The 18,856-nt window shown below is 39.6% G+C and overlaps 1 protein-coding gene across 1 annotated transcript in view; it reads left to right on the forward strand.

Annotated features, from left to right (window-relative positions):
• LOC115785258 (immunoglobulin superfamily member 1-like) overlaps window positions 1–17,106 on the forward strand; it is a 30,894-nt gene extending 13,788 nt beyond the window's left edge. The window contains exons 6-22 of the mRNA XM_030736795.1: window positions 1,784–2,077; window positions 4,823–5,116; window positions 5,662–5,955; window positions 6,503–6,796; window positions 6,916–7,209; window positions 7,343–7,636; window positions 8,002–8,295; window positions 8,429–8,722; window positions 9,087–9,380; window positions 9,512–9,805; window positions 9,926–10,219; window positions 10,340–10,633; window positions 10,767–11,060; window positions 11,425–11,718; window positions 14,594–14,938; window positions 16,070–16,198; window positions 16,292–17,106. Coding sequence (XP_030592655.1) covers window positions 1,784–2,077; window positions 4,823–5,116; window positions 5,662–5,955; window positions 6,503–6,796; window positions 6,916–7,209; window positions 7,343–7,636; window positions 8,002–8,295; window positions 8,429–8,722; window positions 9,087–9,380; window positions 9,512–9,805; window positions 9,926–10,219; window positions 10,340–10,633; window positions 10,767–11,060; window positions 11,425–11,718; window positions 14,594–14,938; window positions 16,070–16,198; window positions 16,292–16,467 — 4,766 coding nt within the window. The 3' untranslated portion in view covers window positions 16,468–17,106. The remainder of the gene's footprint in view (window positions 1–1,783; window positions 2,078–4,822; window positions 5,117–5,661; window positions 5,956–6,502; window positions 6,797–6,915; window positions 7,210–7,342; window positions 7,637–8,001; window positions 8,296–8,428; window positions 8,723–9,086; window positions 9,381–9,511; window positions 9,806–9,925; window positions 10,220–10,339; window positions 10,634–10,766; window positions 11,061–11,424; window positions 11,719–14,593; window positions 14,939–16,069; window positions 16,199–16,291) is intronic.
• The last annotated feature ends 1,750 nt before the right edge of the window (window positions 17,107–18,856 follow it).

The raw sequence follows: 18,856 nt of genomic DNA on the forward strand, positions 1-18,856 counted from the left end.
TTAGAAAGTCTATGCAAATGATTAACAGTGGATTAAGATGTGCTATATAAATGATAGATTAAATATTATTAAATAAAGTATTAAAATGCTGTCATTAGGCATGTTTTATATGAACTTATTTTTTAAGACTAAAACATTTATATCCATGTTTATAAATGTCATACTAAGGAGGAGTAATGCTTTACAAATGACTAATTAATTATTAGCTTATATTGTAAAAGTGTATAGTTATTATGAAATGTAACCAGTATTAGTGACCTTAATAAGTAAATCGGACGTGCCCTGTGATACAGTGTTAATTTCGTTGACGAAATATTTTCATCATAATTTTCGTCAACAACCATTTTTTTCATGATGAAAACGAGACAATAACTAAAAAAAAACTACCTAAAATGACAAAAAGGAGGATGAAATTAACTGACACTTTCATCAACAAATGAAAATGAGATGAAAATGCTTGGCGGGGACGACATCCAATCAGAACTGATTTAATTTTGTGACAGGGCGGGACAAGTTAGGAAAACATCCAATCAGAACTGATTTAATTTTGTGACAGGGCGGGACAAGTTAGGAAAACATCCAATCAAACGCACAGTTGCACAAATTTGCTCTAAACCCAGGAAGACCAAACTAGCCTGTGATTTGTTGTTAGTTCTGATAGAACTAAGTTATGTAAACAATGTCAGCAGAGAGAAAGAGAAGAGCCGATGTATGGATACATTTGTCAAACAAAACTATGTGTAAACCATGTGGGGGGACTATCTCGGGTAAAAACACATCAAATCTTAAACGACATCTGCAAACCAGTCACCCAGATCTCCATGCAAAGGTAAGCATTTTAATGTCATGCAGGGTAAAGTGTTTTTCCCAGTTTAGCGTTTGTGCTACACTGCCCTGTACCTTTCAGAGTGTGTCCTGCTGTAAAACGCTCGTATTATCTCAGTAAGGTGGTGTTAATGATCAGGTGTGTGAGAAGCAGGTGAAACGCTAATGTTAATATTATCAATAATATTGCATAACTTTTAATAAATGTTTAGGTTTGTGTAAGTGTGTATAATGACTAATTCAAGGGAACTGAAAAAAAAGCATTTACATTTTACACCCTTTATATTTTAGTCGACTGAATCGACTGTAGATTTAGTCGACGATACGATAATTCGTTGACTAAAACTAGACTAAAAATAAAACTATTCAGATGAATAAGTTATGACTAAAACTAAATCAAAATTTACTGTCAAAATTAACACTGCTGTGATACAAACAAACGCTGAAAAGGCAATGAGGCAAGAAATCAAAGTGTGGACACTTCCGTTGTAGTGAAGTAAGAGACATCTTCCTAATGTGCTTCTTGTTACAATGGTAAGCACAACTTGTACTAAAGCAGAGAGAATTAAAGGCTTAAGAACTCTTATATACTATGATTGATTCCCTATCAGACTTTAAATAATGTAATTATTAGAACTTTGAGGAAGCAAAACCAAGTAAAAGGTGTACTGCTTTGAAAGTCTTGCTCTGCAGGTCTAAAACAATCATTTGTTTGATTTATGTTGAAATTTTGTTCTTATCAGCTTATAATGATATAATCACTGAGTGTGCTGTCTCTCTTTTATTTTACTTTTCAGACAACCTTCCAACACCCAGCCCCACAGGTAATGGAAACATGTATTTCCCTTTGAAAATTTCTCTGAACTAGAAATGAAACTTGTGTTGTCAGGAAACTAAAATGAAGACTCAAACCTTAGCTCAAAGATAACACCCACTATGCTATCTACTTATTTTGCAGTGATCCTTCCAAAGCCCAGCATCTCCATGAGTCCTGTTGGGGAGGTGACCTGGGGTCAAAACGTTAGCATCACTTGTTCAATCTCAACTCAGCATTTAGGTGGAACATTCACTCTGCAGCAGATCTCAGGCTCATTCAGGAAGACCCAAACATCGAGTAGAAACTCTGCTACCTTCAATATCCCTCAAGTGAACTTCAACAATGAGGGATCGTACCAGTGTCAATATCAGACAAGGGTTTCAAGTCGAGACTTCAGCTCACCCCAAAGTAATTCTGTCAGAATATCTGTGACTGGTAAGAAAACAATTTTCCTTTCTTCATTTAACCTGTTAACTGGCAATGTCCCGTCCACGGGATGTTTGTCGTGCTTCCGAATTTGCAGCCTCATACCATCAAAATAATGCTACAGTCAGCCATTACAATGATTTTTTTATGTCAGGCGAGACCCTCCCAATTGGATTGACACCTCATTTGGCCAACCATGTTAAGGAATGGGTTTTCCAGAGCCAATAATAACCAGAGAGCATCATGTAGCTTCTCTGGACACACCCCAAATGTTTTTCAATCGTTCTGACTGGTCAACACTGAACCAAAATCTAAAACCACAGCTGTATAGCCAATAACATTCCTGACACATGGGTGTATGGCACCTTGGAGTTTGTTTTCACATGAATCCACAAGTTTCCTGCTCAATCAGTGCGTCCTCCGTGAACTCAGCAGAAAGTCAGAGTCTGTGCACCATCGTGTGTAAACAGTATTTATAGTACGTTTTCTCACTAACGGATTGTCAGAACATCTCATAACAAGCTATATTTCTTCAAAGAAGTGACAAAATGACTCACGAGAGGGAATTATTGTTTATTAGGGGACTTTGTCGCTGATTAGACTGGTTTTACGGCTGCAGAATCCCACAAATAAACAGCTGTTACTCACAGAAGGTGATTATAGTAAGTGTAACTTTTTATCCTCAGCTCGTTTTCGTATTATATGCCATTTAGATGTAAATATGTATGTAATGGTGAGCTTGACATGCACCATTACACAGAAAATATCACAGTACAGTGGTGTTACACCACTTATATTGTGTGTGTGTGTGCGTGCAATTGTGTGTGCCGCATGATTGACATGAAAATTTGCAAGAGCAGTGTTTGGGGGCAGGGAAGATGTATTATAGGTCCTGATGAGGCTTTCACAGGGGTCTTTATTACGTTTATTATGGCAAGATGAGGAGGACGATGGCTCAGAGCTTTGTTTATTGATATTCGGTGCGATCGTGTCATTGACGTTTTGGAGAGTGAGAAAAGGCAGAACAGGCCACCGGCAGGACAAAGTATAGTGCAGAGGAGGTTGTGGAATTGCTCACAGGTTTTTGATTCAACTGATGAGCCAACATCTGAAGATGTTCCATTTTTTGATAGAGATAGCCAGTAAGTGTCTAAAGTTTTACAAAAAGCTTTATGCTTTGTGGTGGGCTTTGTGTAAGTTGTTTTCTGTTTGTGGGGGGTGGGTGTAATTGTTTGGGAGGAGGTTGTAGGTTGTGTATCAGAGAAGGACTATTGGGAGGATTGTGTTTTTTTTTTATTTTATTTTATGTGTATATGTAGTGTTTACATTTGCTGTAACTTTTTGTCAATATGAAATTTATTTATTTTGGGTGTGTGAAGGAATCACTGAAAATAGACTGGGTTTTTTGTGAATGAAGGCCTAACATTTTCCTTCTTTTACAAATTAGGGAAACCTCTGATTTACGTGTTTAGAATTATAATTAATTCATACTATCAGTAAATTTCTGTATACCAGAGGATTCCTCTGGGTATTATCTTTCATTAGAGCCCTCACTGATGACTGTATCTTGAAGCATTTGCTACTTTCCCACCGCCGAGGAGCCGGTTTGCGTGCCAGTGCTTATGCTGTTCCCAATGAACCGGCGAAATGCTTAAGAATGGGCCCGCGTTTCTATAAACCGCTCCTTTACGTATGAGTGTGGGCGGGTTCTCGTCTGGACACAGAAGCCGAAGCACACAAACATGGGAGAACACACTCCCCTTTCTTGTGCTGCAAATACATTTTACGGTCCAAACCAAACTACTGCAGCATCTGTGTGCAGCACAGAGGTAAACACAGACAGTGATTAGAGCACGACAACAAGTACGCACTTTGCGTCTTTTTATCTGTGATATGAACTGATACAAAGCAGCAAGTTCAGCCTTAGAGCCTAACCTAATTCACAGCTGTGAAAATCGCTTCGCTTTTCTCATGTAATACACATGTAATATGGTAGAAAACTTGATGTTGAGACGGCAGAGTCACGCCCTTCTGCCACTTTTGTCACGCGTTCTTGGTTTGAGACCAGCTAGTTTTCGGGGCCGGAGTTGAACCCGTTTTTCGGCCGAGCACCGAGTGCTTCCGCGATGGAAAACCCGCCTAACCGTTCAAATTATGGCACCAGCTCCGGAACCCTGTTGGTGGGAAAGAGGCCATTGAGGAGTTACAGTCATTTGAAGTTAGTATATTGAGCACTGTCCCATTGGTGCCACTTGGAGTCTCCAAATGGCACCATTTGGACAACGCCTGGACATCAACACATGAACACTTGTCCAAAACAGTAAATTTTTGTGCTATTTTGATGAAATTTTAAATACAAGTACATGAGCCTTCATTCCACAGTTTCATTTTATTTTCCAGTCCGTGCCTTCAGTGTGTACTTACATAAAAACAAATATGAAAAATCTAGGCGAGGCAAAAATTGTCAAATTTTTATCTTCCAAACTTAATACTTACATAGTAATTACAGTTAAAGCATTTTTGACTGCAAAAATGAAACATATAGATTGTCATCTTCACAAAGAGACCAAGTTTTTGAATGTACTCCAAAAACTTAAAGAACAGCAGCTGATTTAATTTGGGTATACTTTTTCAGGCATTTTTTTGTGATGTGTTAACATGGTAAAATTTCTTTGGATGACCGTGGAAACTGCAGTAAGTGGGTTATTTTTCAACACAAATAAAATACACTAACACTGTGTCATATTTTTTCAGTGATCTTCCCAAAGCCCAGCATCTCCATGATTCCTGTTGGGGAGGTGACCTGGGGTCAAGACGTTAGCATCACTTGTTCAATCTCAACTCAGCATTTAGGTGGAACATTCACCCTACAGCAGATCTCAGGCTCATTCAGGAAGACCCAAACATCGAGTAGAAACTCTGCTGCCTTCAATATCCCTCAATTGACTTTCAGTAATGAGGGGTCATATCAGTGTCAGTATCAGACAAGGGTTTCAAGTCGAGACTTCAGCTCACCCCAGAGTAATTCTGTCAGAATATCTGTGACTGGTAAGAAAACAATTTTCCTTTCATCATTTAAAATTTCTTTGGATGACTATTGAAATTGCAGTAAGTGGGTTATTTCTCAGCACAAATAAAAGAAACTAACACTGTGTGATATTTTTTCAGTGATCCTCCCAAAGCCCAGCATCTCCATGATTCCTGTTGGGGAGGTGACCTGGGGCCAAGACATTAGCATCACTTGTTCAATCTCAACTCAGCATTTAGGTGGAACATTCACTCTGCAGCAGATCTCAGGCTCATTCAGGAAGACCCAAACATCAAATAGAAACTCTGCTACTTTCAATATTACTCAAGTGAACTTCAACAATGAGGGATCGTACCAGTGTCAATATCAGACAAGGGTTTCAAGTCGAGGCTTCAGCTCACCCCAAAGTGACCCTGTCAGAGTCTCTCTTACTGGTAATGGAAACATGTATTTCCCTTTGAAAATTTCTCTGAACTAGAAATGAAACTTGTGTTAGAAAACTAAAATGAAGACTCAAACCTTAGCTCAAAGGAAAAACCCACTATGGTATTTAATTATTTTGCAGTGATCCTTCCAAAGCCCAGCATCTCCATGTTTCCTGTTGGGGAGGTGACCTGGGGTCAAGACATTAGCATCACTTGTTCAATCTCAACTCAGCATTTAGGTGGAACGTTCACTCTGCAGCAGATCTCAGGCTCCTTCAGGAAGACCCAAATATCGAGTAGAAACTCTGCTACCTTCAATATCCCTCAAGTGAACTTCAACAATGAGGGATCGTACCAGTGTCAGTATCAGACAAGGATTTCAAGTCGAGATTTCAGCTCACCCCAAAGTAATTCTGTCAGAATATCTGTGACTGGTAAGAAAACAATTTTCCTCTGTTCATTTAAAATTTCTTTAGACGACTGTAGAAATTGCAATAAGTGGGTTATTTCTCACCACAAGTAAAAGAAACTTACACTGTGTTATATTTTTCAGTGATCCTCCCAAAGCCCAGCATCTCCATATTTCCTGTTGGGGAGGTGACCTGGGGTCAAGACGTTAGCATCACTTGTTCAATCTTAACTCAGCATTTAGGCGGAACGTTCACTCTGCAGCAGATCTCAGGCTCCTTCAGAAAGACCCAAACATCAAGTACAAACTCTGCTACTTTCAATATCACTCAAGTGAACTTCAACAATGAGGGATCGTACCGGTGTCAATATCAGACAAGGGTTTCAAATCGAGGCTTCAGTTCGTCCCAAAGTGACCCTGTCAGAGTCTCTCTTACTGGTAATGGAAACATGTATTTCCCTTTGAAAATGTTTGTGAACTAGAAATGAAACTTGTGTTGTCAGGAAACTAAAATGAAGACTCAAACCTTAGCTCAAAGGAAAAACCCACTATGTTATTTACTTATTTTGCAGTGATTCTTCCAAAGCCCAGCATCTCCATGATTCCTGTTGGGGAGGTGACCTGGGGTCAAGACATTAGCATCACTTGTTCAATCTCAACTCAGCATTTAGGTGGAACATTCACTCTGCAGCAGATCTCAGGCTCATTCAGGAAGACCCAAATCTCGAGTACAAGCGCTGCTACCTTTAGTATCCCTCAAGTGAACTTCAACAATGAGGGATCGTACCAGTGTCAGTATCAGACAAGGATTTCAAGTCGAAACTTTAGCTCACCCCAAAGTAATTCTGTCAGAATATCTGTGACTGGTAAGAAAACAATTTCCTTTCTCCATTTATAATTTCTATGGATGGCTATTGAAATTGCACTACATGAGTTATTCCTCAGCAGAAACAAAATAAACTAACAGTATTTTACATTTTTTCAGTGATCCTCCCAAAGCCCAGCATCTCCGTGATTCCTGTTGGGGAGGTGACCTGGGGTCAAGACGTTAGCATCACTTGTTCAATCTCAACTCAGCATTTAGGTGGAACATTCACTCTACAGCAGATCTCAGGCTCATACAGGAAGACCCAAACATCGAGTAGAAACTCTGCGACTTTCAATATCCCTCAAGTGACCTTCAATAATGAGGGATCGTACCAGTGTCACTATCAGACAAGGGTTTCAAGTCGAGGCTTCAGTTCACCGCAGAGTGACTCTATCAGACTCTCTCTTACTGGTAATGGAATTATGTATTTCCCTTTGAAAATTTCTATGAACTAGAAATGACACGTGTGTTGTCAGGAAGCTAACATGAAGACTCAAACCTTAGGTCAAAGGAAACATCAACTATGTAATTTACTTTTTTGCAGTGACCCTTCCAAAGCCCAGCATCTCCATGGTTCCTCTTGGGGAGGTGACCTGGGGACAAGATATTAGCATCACTTGTTCAATCTCAACTCAGCATTTAGGTGGAACATTCACTCTGCAGCAGATCTCAGGCTCATTCAGGAAGACCCAAACTTCGAGTAGAAACTCCGCTACCTTCAATATCCCTCAAGTGAACTTCAACAATGAGGGATCGTACCAGTGTCAGTATCAGACAAGGATTTCAAATGAAGACTTCAGATCCCCACAAAGTGACCCTGTCAGAGTTTCTCTTACTGGTATGATGAACTGAAATTGAAAATTTTCTCTTTAAGCTAACTGTTGATAAAATGATAAATAATTGCAAGTCTCCGTTTCCCAGCCTACAAAACAGTCTATTAGGGCATTTTATCCCATTATCCATCAGATAGTTTTGCAAGATGTCAATTTCTTTGATAATCTTTAAAAAAAAAAAAAAACAGTGTTATTGGCCGTTGGCTAAATACACCGAAAAATTATATGTCATGACAGTCAGACTTTCATAGGCTGGGTAGGGAAATTATATATTACAATAATTGTTATGTTGTATTCACGAACGGTAGAATAAAGAGAAGCTCTGAAGGTATCATTTTCCTCATAGAGTACTACTCTGTTATTTTTTCAGTGATCCTTCCAAAGCCCAGCATCTCCATGATTCCTGTTGGGGAGGTGACCTGGGGTCAAGACGTTAGCATCACTTGTTTGATCTCAACTCAGCATTTAGGCGGAACGTTCACCCTGCAACAGATCTCGGGCTCATTCAGAAAGACCCAAACATCGAGTACAAACTCTGCTACATTCAATATCACCCAAGTGACCTTCAATAATGAGGGATCGTACCGGTGTCAGTATCAGACAAGGGTTTCAAGTCGAGACTTCAGTTCGTCCCAAAGTGACCCTGTCAGACTCTCTCTCACTGGTAATGGAAACATGTATTTCCCTTTGAAAAGTTCTTTGAACTAGAAATAAAATTTGTGTTGTCAGGAAGCTAAAATGAAGACTCAAACCTTAGGTCAAAGGAAACATCAACTATGTAATTTACTTTTTTGCAGTGACCCTTCCAAAGCCCAGCATCTCCATGGTTCCTGTTGGGGAGGTGACCTGGGGTCAAGACGTTAGCATCGCTTGTTCAATCTCAACTCAGCATTTAGGTGGAACATTCACTCTGCAGCAGATCTCAGGCTCATTCAGGAAGACCCAAATATCGAATAGAAACTCTGCTACCTTCAGTATCCCTCAAGTGAACTTCAACAATGAGGGATCGTACCAGTGTCAGTATCAGACAAGGGTTTCAAGTCAGGACTTCAGATCCCCACAAAGTGACCCTGTCAGAGTTTCTCTTACTGGTATGAAGAACTGAAAATGAAAATTGTCTCTTTAAGCTAACTGTTGATGAAATCATAAATAATTGCAAGTCTCCATCTCTCAGCCTACAAAACAGTGTATTAGGGCATTTGATCCAGTTATCAGTCAGATAGTTTTGCAAGATGTCAATTTCTTTGATAATCTAAAAAAACAAAACAATGTTATTGGCCATTGCCTAAATACACAGAAAATTTATATTTAATGACAGTCAGACTTTCGTAGGCTGAGAAGGGAAATTATATATTACAATAAATGTTTTATTAAAGTGTATTCATGAATGGTAGAATAATGAGAAACTGTGAAGGTATCATGTTCCTCATAAAGTACCACTCTGATATTTTTCAGTGACCCTCCCAAAGCCCAGCATCTCCATGTTTCCTGTTGGGGAGGTGACCTGGGGCCAAGACATTAGCATCACTTGTTCAATCTCAACTCAGCATTTAGGTGGAACATTCACTCTGCAGCAGATCTCAGGCTCATACAGGAAGACCCAAACATCAAGTACAAACTCTGCTACTTTCAATATCACCCAAGTGAACTTCAACAATGAGGGATCGTACCAGTGTCAATATCAGACAAGGGTTTCAAGTCGAGGCTTCAGCTCACCCCAAAGTGACCCTGTCAGACTCTCTCTCACTGGTAATGGAAACATGTATTTCCCTTTGAAAATTTCTCTGAACTAGAAATGAAACTTGTGTTAGAAAACTAAAATGAAGACTCAAACCTTAGCTCAAAGGAAAAACCCACTATGGTATTTAATTATTTTGCAGTGATCCTTCCAAAGCCCAGCATCTCCATGTTTCCTGTTGGGGAGGTGACCTGGGGTCAAGACATTAGCATCACTTGTTCAATCTCAACTCAGCATTTAGGCGGAACGTTCACTCTGCAGCAGATCTCAGGCTCATTCAGGAAGACCCAAATCTCGAGTACAAGCGCTGCTACCTTTAGTATCCCTCAAGTGAACTTCAACAATGAGGGATCGTACCAGTGTCAGTATCAGACAAGGATTTCAAGTCGAGATTTCAGCTCACCCCAAAGTAATTCTGTCAGAATATCTGTGACTGGTAAGAAAACAATTTTCCTTTCTCCATTTATAATTTCTATGGATGGCTATTGAATTTATATTTAGTGAATTATTCCTCAGCACAAATCAAGTACACTAATACTGTGTTATATATTTTCAGTTATCTTCCCAAAGCCCAGCATCTCCATGATTCCTGTTGGGGAGGTGACCTGGGGTCAAGATATTAGCATCACTTGTTCAATCTCAACTCAGCATTTAGGCGGAACATTCACTCTGCAGCAGATCTCAGGCTCATTCAGGAAGACCCAAATCTCGAGTAGAAACTCCGCTACCTTCAATATCCCTCAAGTGAACTTCAACAATGAGGGATCGTACCAGTGTCAGTATCAGACAAGCATTTCAAGTCGAGACTTCGGCTCACCCCAAAGTAATTCTGTCAGAATATCTGTGACTGGTAAGAAAACAATTTTCCTTTCTCCATTTATAATTTCTATGGATGGCTATTGAAATTGCACTACATGAGTTATTCCTCAGCAGAAACAAAATAAACTAACAGTATTTTACATTTTTTCAGTGATCCTCCCAAAGCCCAGCATCTCCATGATTCCTGTTGGGGAGGTGACCTGGGGTCAAGACGTTAGCATCACTTGTTCAATCTCAACTCAGCATTTAGGTGGAACATTCACTCTACAGCAGATCTCAGGCTCATACAGGAAGACCCAAACATCGAGTAGAAACTCTGCGACTTTCAATATCCCTCAAGTGACCTTCAATAATGAGGGATCGTACCAGTGTCACTATCAGACAAGGGTTTCAAGTCGAGGCTTCAGTTCACCGCAGAGTGACTCTATCAGACTCTCTCTTACTGGTAATGGAATTATGTATTTCCCTTTGAAAATTTCTATGAACTAGAAATGACACGTGTGTTGTCAGGAAGCTAACATGAAGACTCAAACCTTAGGTCAAAGGAAACATCAACTATGTAATTTACTTTTTTGCAGTGACCCTTCCAAAGCCCAGCATCTCCATGGTTTCTCTTGGGGAGGTGACCTGGGGACAAGATATTAGCATCACTTGTTCAATCTCAACTCAGCATTTAGGTGGAACATTCACTCTGCAGCAGATCTCAGGCTCATTCAGGAAGACCCAAATATCGAGTAGAAACTTCGCTACCTTCAATATCCCTCAAGTGAACTTCAACAATGAGGGATCGTACCAGTGTCAGTATCAGACAAGGATTTCAAATGAAGACTTCAGATCCCCACAAAGTGACCCTGTCAGAGTTTCTCTTACTGGTATGATGAACTGAAATTGAAAATTTTCTCTTTAAGCTAACTGTTGATAAAATGATAAATAATTGCAAGTCTCCGTTTCCCAGCCTACAAAACAGTCTATTAGGGCATTTTATCCCATTATCCATCAGATAGTTTTGCAAGATGTCAATTTCTTTGATAATCTTTAAAAAAAAAAAAAAACAGTGTTATTGGCCGTTGGCTAAATACACCGAAAAATTATATGTCATGACAGTCAGACTTTCATAGGCTGGGTAGGGAAATTATATATTACAATAATTGTTATGTTGTATTCACGAACGGTAGAATAAAGAGAAGCTCTGAAGGTATCATTTTCCTCATAGAGTACTACTCTGATATTTTTCAGTGACCCTCCCAAAGCCCAGCATCTCCATGTTTCCTGTTGGGGAGGTGACCTGGGGCCAAGACATTAGCATCACTTGTTCAATCTCAACTCAGCATTTAGGTGGAACGTTCACCCTGCAACAGATCTCAGGCTCATTCAGAAAGACCCAAACATCAAGTACAAACTCTGCTACTTTCAATATCACCCAAGTGACCTTCAATAATGAGGGATCGTACCGGTGTCAGTATCAGACAAGGGTTTCAAGTCGAGACTTCAGTTCGTCCCAAAGTGACCCTGTCAGACTCTCTCTCACTGGTAATGGAAACATGTATTTCCCTTTGAAAAGTTCTTTGAACTAGAAATAAAATTTGTGTTGTCAGGAAGCTAAAATGAAGACTCAAACCTTAGGTCAAAGGAAACATCAACTATGTAATTTACTTTTTTGCAGTGACCCTTCCAAAGCCCAGCATCTCCATGGTTCCTGTTGGGGAGGTGACCTGGGGTCAAGACGTTAGCATCGCTTGTTCAATCTCAACTCAGCATTTAGGTGGAACATTCACTCTGCAGCAGATCTCAGGCTCATTCAGGAAGACCCAAATATCGAATAGAAACTCTGCTACCTTCAGTATCCCTCAAGTGAACTTCAACAATGAGGGATCGTACCAGTGTCAGTATCAGACAAGGGTTTCAAGTCAGGACTTCAGATCCCCACAAAGTGACCCTGTCAGAGTTTCTCTTACTGGTATGAAGAACTGAAAATGAAAATTGTCTCTTTAAGCTAACTGTTGATGAAATCATAAATAATTGCAAGTCTCCATCTCTCAGCCTACAAAACAGTGTATTAGGGCATTTGATCCAGTTATCAGTCAGATAGTTTTGCAAGATGTCAATTTCTTTGATAATCTAAAAAAACAAAACAATGTTATTGGCCGTTGGCTAAATACACAGAAAATTTATATTTAATGACAGTCAGACTTTCGTAGGCTGAGAAGGGAAATTATATATTACAATAAATGTTTTATTAAAGTGTATTCATGAATGGTAGAATAATGAGAAACTGTGAAGGTATCATATTCCTCATAAAGTACCACTCTGATATTTTTCAGTGACCCTCCCAAAGCCCAGCATCTCCATGTTTCCTGTTGGGGAGGTGACCTGGGGCCAAGACATTAGCATCACTTGTTCAATCTCAACTCAGCATTTAGGTGGAACATTCACTCTGCAGCAGATCTCAGGCTCCTTCAGGAAGACCCTGACATCCAGTAGAAACTCTGCTACATTCAGTATCACTCAAGTGACCTTCAGTAATGAGGGATCGTACCAGTGTCACTATCAGACAAGGGTTTCATATCGAGACTTCACTTCAACACAAAGTGACTCTGTCAGAGTTTCTCTCACTGGTATGAAGAACTGAAATTGTAAATTTCCTCTTTAAGCTAGCTGTTGAAGAAATGATAAATATTTGCAAGTCTCCTTCTCGTTGCCTCAAAACAGTCTATAATTTGTCTGTTTGATCCCATTATCAGTCAGATAGGTTTGCAAGGTTTAAATTATTTGGATCTTCTGAAAGAAAACAGTAGTATGGGCCATTGGCTTAATACACAGAAAATTTGCATTTAATTACAGTCAGGCTCTCATTGTCTCATTGTCCTTGTCCATCAAAAACTGGCAGGAGAGAACATTGGGCTTAACATTCATAGACCTAGGGTGATATGAGTTATGAACATTAAAGCAACCACAAAACAGAGACCACCGATCCTGAGTTCAATTCCTTAGCCTGCTGCAGGTAGGTTATCTTCTCGTGATCAGTCCAAATTATAAAAAATAGTTCAGCCCTGTCTAACCATTGTGATCCAGTACTAATTTTATACCCAATACATGACAGTAGCCAACATCATAGTTCTGCCCGGTGGGAGTGCCTCCGCCTATGGGGTCCTTAGAACAGGTTTTTTAACAGAGGTGAGTTGAGTGAGTGGTGCATCTAGCTGACTGTAGTTTTGTATGGACCGGCGATAGAAGCTGTCAAATCCAAGGAACTGCTGAAGGTGTTTTCTGGAGGTCAAACTCTCCCATTCCACCACAGCCTTAATCTTTTCCAGAGCTGTCTGCACGTGCCTTCCTTCGATGTTATATCTCAAGAAACAAACAAACAAAACAAACACATTCAAAAAATCTCTGAGGACATTTTTGACTAACACCTGGACAATGCCGGGGCATTAGACACCCGAAAAGGCATCGCCAGGTACTTGAACTGACAGAGTGGGATGCTGAAGCCAGCTTTCCACTCATCATCCTCTCAGATGTGTACCAAAGCATTACGCAGATTGAGCTTGGTGGAAATGGTTGCCCCATGTAATGGCTCAAACGCTGAGCTGATTAATGGCAGTGGATAGTTGTTTTTAACAGTGATTCAGTTAAGCCCCCTAAAGTCAACATAGGGTCTGAGGGACCCATCTTTCTTAGAAATGAAGGAAAACCCTGCTCCCACCAGAGATGAGGAATGCCTGATGATACCTGCCGCCTGGAAAGGTGGTACAGCCGACTTGTGGGCAGTGGTGCTCTGGGGAGGAAGTCAATGGCGCAGTCATATGGTCTATGTGGGGGTAGAGGGAGAGTTTGCTCTTTGCTCTGCTACCTTCAATATCCCTCAAGTGAACTTCAATAATGAGAGATCATAGTGTCAATCTCAAAGTGACCCTATCAGACTCTCCCTTAATGGTAATGGAAAAACATATTTCCCTTTTAACTCAAAATTAAATTATGGTAAGCGATTCTGTCGGGCTTTTACTGGTACAGCAGAAATGCAGTTTTCTCCTTTAGCTTTAATTAAAATAAATGTCAGAAAGTTCAACTACAAAAACACATCTTAGCTGAAAGGCAAATATATCTATATATCTATTTTTTCGGGTTTCCTCCCAAAGCCCATGAACCCACTTAGTAACGTTAACTATATATATAACTATATCCCCCGAGGGGGGAGGGGTCCCTTATCCATCCTGGCAAATCACATCTTGCATAGTTTTATTCACTTTGTAAACTTTTAAGGAAGGCTCACTGAATAGCATGCTTATTACAAATGTTAGTGGAACAAGTTTTTTCTTACAAAACATAGCTCAGAAATACCGGCTTCACTTCATGTTATTTTGTTTGCTTGACTGTTTTATCTTCATGCTTTCTCCCTTTTACCCAGTGACACTGCAGCAGCCCAGCATCTCCCTGGCATCTCCTAGCACAGGGCTGGTTTGGGGTCCTGAAGGTGCAGAGGTCATGAGAGGTGACAACTTTAGCTTCACCTGCTCCATTTCCTCAAGCTATCCTGGAGGGGTTTTCTCTCTCATCTTCTCTGGCTCCAACATCACCAACACCCAGCCAGCTGTCAATAACTCAGCCTCCTTCAGCTTTCCTATAGCTGACTATGAACACCAGGGCAACTACAGCTGTGTGTATGAGGTCATAGTGTCCTCAAGGAAATTCACCTCAACCTTCACAGCAATGAGTGTCACCATTACAAAGGCTGGATTGAAGCTGCGTTTAAGTAAGATTTATGATTGATTTGAAAAGATGTCTGAAAGACAGTTTTATTATCTGGGTCTGAAAGGAGCTTAGGGTAATCTCAGAAAACCATTGGCATTAATGACAATGTGGGGTGAGTTACATCGGCCAGAACAGTGACGAGACAGACACAAGACTGTCCTACACTATTATGTTGCTCAATGCCATGTACTGTATGTTATGCATCCTGTATACATGAGTATCAGTTTGATCTAGTGTAATAATAATAAGTTAACTTTGATGTGACGAAGCAACTAATGCTATTTACATGCTGCATATATCAGTTATATCTAGCTGGTTAATCATCTGTATTACTGTAGAAAGACAATGTTGGTACCTTTTAGTCATCACCAGAGGTGGCAAAAGTACAGACATTCTGTACTTAAGAAGTACAAGTAGTTGTGTTAAAAAAATACTTTGGTATTTTTTATAGCACAAAAAAAGTGATACATAAATTACATGGTTTTGCCTCTTAAATCTGTTTGCATGCAATAAGCCCAGGTGATGGAGGATATGCCAGTATGTGCTATTGTTTCACTATTTAGGCTCAGATCGTTGGATGCTTGATGGCGCAGTGACCAGAAATGCAAACGTGCTAAACCTAAAGCAACGAGCCTGTTTTGAAAATGTAAGAAGTAGGAAGTACAGATATTTGTGTAAAAATGTAGTTAGTAAAAGTAAAAGTAGTCAGAAAAATAAATTCTCAAGTAAAGTACAGATTCCTGAAAAATCTACTTAAGTACAATAGCAAAGTATTTATACCTTAGCGCATGTGATTATGCACATGAACAATAGTGGGTCACAACCACCTCCAAGGGACGGGGGTTTAATTACCTGGGTCTCCCACCTTTTGGTTTGAGAACTGAAGAAGCCTTTCGGATAAGAGGTGAAATGTCTTCAAGAAACAAAAAGCAGTCCAGTTGCCCTTTTTCAGGCTCCAGAGACTACTATGACCTGGATGACTGAGAACCTACACAGAAAAACAATACCTCCATGAATCAAATATCTTGCTAATGTTGACTAGCTTTCCCTTGATGGTTGAATTCTTGTGTGGCAGACACAATTCAAACTTTTCTTCAGGATAAACTAAGAGAGGAATGCTTTTCTTTCTTAGTGGCTGTGATGGTGCTTGGCTCAGTCTCTCTACCTCTGCTGCTGCTCGTGCTGGTCTTGCCTGTGGTCTTTCTGGTCTTCAGGAGAAGGAAACAAGCCAGGATGCCTGAAGACCTCGTCCGATTTCAAAGTATGTGCCCATGAAGTGACAATTGCATTAAAAGGCAAATTGAGAAAATATTTCAAATTGCTGACAGATAATATTGTGATGCTTGTGTTGCAGTGATTTCGAATAATTACACCATCGATGGTGCAGAAGAGGATCACTATATCAGTTTTAATCAGGACGACACAAAGATGAGGGGGGATGAAGCACAAAATGTGGAAAGAGCTGAGTGTGAAGAGGATCGTGATCATCAGCAGAGTGAAAAATATAATGATAAGGGTGCCAACTTTTAATTTTCAGTTGGAGCGGAAGGTGGGAGAGCTTGAAAGGCCCTGTAAATATTCTATTAACATCAACGTCCCACAACATAATAATATTTGTAATAATTCATTAGTAATTATCCGTCCAAATTTGCTCTGTGTTGCTTACAAAAATGTTTTACTTTATAAGCTAATCATATTATCGCATTGTTGTTGTTCTTCTTCTTCTCTTAAATAAGTGTTGAACTGTATTTAAAGGGCCAGTTTGTAAAAAATTGTTATTGGGCACCCCTGCTCTAACATTCCTAATATCATTTTTATGCTGATGATACTGGTTTGCATTACTATTGTTTTCAGTGACTTTTCAACAAGACAGTTTTAAGGCTTTAAAGTACCAAACTGTTCTATTCTGGAAAAAAAAATAACAGCATCTCTAAAAAATCCCATATAGTTGTGTTCTAATAATGTTGATTTAAGTACCTATCCTGTTGTGTTTAAGATTCTCCTTTTTAACCTTTTCACTTTTTTTTTCATTTTAAATTTTTTTGGTTATTTTTTGTGTTGTGCATAGCACAGTGAGTTTCTCGTGTGGGGCCACAATATATATATATATATGCGCTCATAAAAAAAAACATTGTCGTGATTAAAATAAAACCACTAATTTCAACAGTTTCCTTTTTGAATCATGTGTTCTGTTGTGCACCTTCACTACTGATGCCAGTTTAACAGTTTTTTTGATAATTAGGACCACATAAACTCTGGATATAACTGGATATATTATGGATTAAGAGGATAGTGTAGCTGTGTTGAGTGGTTTTAGGATGTACTGTTATACTTTTTCTTTCCACAATACTTCATGATATTGCATTTGTATAGACAGAAATAACAAGATTATTGTAAAATTATAGAGGCAAATGCCTTCCACAAAACACATGTAGATTGGCTGGGAATCTCCACTCTTGATCTTTGAGAGAATAAAGAGTCCAGTTGTGATGGTGGGGTGTGATCTGGGGCATGGCTGCAGGGGAACGGTGGGGCAGTGGGTTCAGAGAGGGGCATCAGGGTGGTGGCATGCGATTGATTGTGTGTTTTTGTCTTTTTAACCAGTAGCTGGCAGGAAGAAAGGTTGACTGAGCTGAGCTGAGGTTGATGCCTGCCAAGAAGCCAAAAGCGAAGTGTAAACTGTGAAAAAGGGAACACAATAAAGGATATTGTAACAAACACACAAGTGCCACTGCGTGTGTCGGGACTAGCCTCCGTGCCACACCAGTGTTCCACAGACAGGACGAAAACCATACTGTTGTTCAGCTGCATAATGACAATAAAATCCATCCAAGGCTTTTTTAAAAAAAAAAAAAAAGAATATTCTAATTAAGTACAGAATTTGTAAAATGAATGAACACACCATCTCTGTCTTACTCAGTTATTATGGAAATGTAACAGCCCCTGCATGGTCACTGCTGTGTGGAGAAGTACAGTTTTCCCAGGTACCAGAAAGATACCAGAGACACAGTTCAATCAACCTGGCAGGAATGCTGGAAGAACAAAGCTTCAGCACTGTGTTCATATTTACACTACTGATACCAGTGACAAACACTCCATGGTTACACTTTTACATGTTTTTATGTTGTTATTGTTGTTATTTAAACATTTGAATTTACCACTTATATAGAATAGAATGCCTTTATTGTCATTATACAGGATGAACAATGAGATATATTCTTGCTTGGACCGCACCCTTGACAAAAAGTATACGCATGCGGGTGGAATGCATTTGTACAAATGTCAACTACTTTTTTTTCTCATGCACTGTGAATTCTTATATGCGTAGCTTAAAAAAACTGTCAGAAACAGGCTGGGCTGTGAAATATTACCACACAATTTCCCCCATTTATGATTGTAAATGTGTTGTGTGTGAGAGATCCTGTTACTGACAGAGAATTAAGCAAATAACTCTGCTGTGCTGCTCTCCAGTGTCTGCACTGACTCCTCTGAGCCTGAACACCTTCATTCACCACAATGTGGAATCATCTGCCTTGGCTTGTTTTGGGTGAGTAAACGTGAACTTTATATCTATTGTGTGTGTGAAAGAGTCAAAATGCTGCAGCTCTCCATCTACCTGTCTTCCTACCTAACTGTCTGTCTAAGACATGTCAGCATTTCACAGGGAATGAAAATACAATCCTATGTACTGGTGAATCCAAGACTCAGTGTAGCATAGCCACTGTGAAACTCACTGGTGGGAACGATCGGCTCTGAGGATGTTTTCCCTCTCTGGAGTTGGACAACTGGACTCAGTTTGATTTATTCTGCAAATAAATAAGATTTTTTTTTCACTCAAATTATTAAGCTGCTATTACAATTACATTTTTTAAAATTACTTTCACAATGAAATAATAGTGAAATGCAACATTTAAGTATA

The sequence above is a fragment of the Archocentrus centrarchus genome, chromosome 8 (assembly GCF_007364275.1).
Source record: "Archocentrus centrarchus isolate MPI-CPG fArcCen1 chromosome 8, fArcCen1, whole genome shotgun sequence".
Classification (NCBI taxonomy): Eukaryota; Metazoa; Chordata; class Actinopteri; order Cichliformes; family Cichlidae; genus Archocentrus; species Archocentrus centrarchus.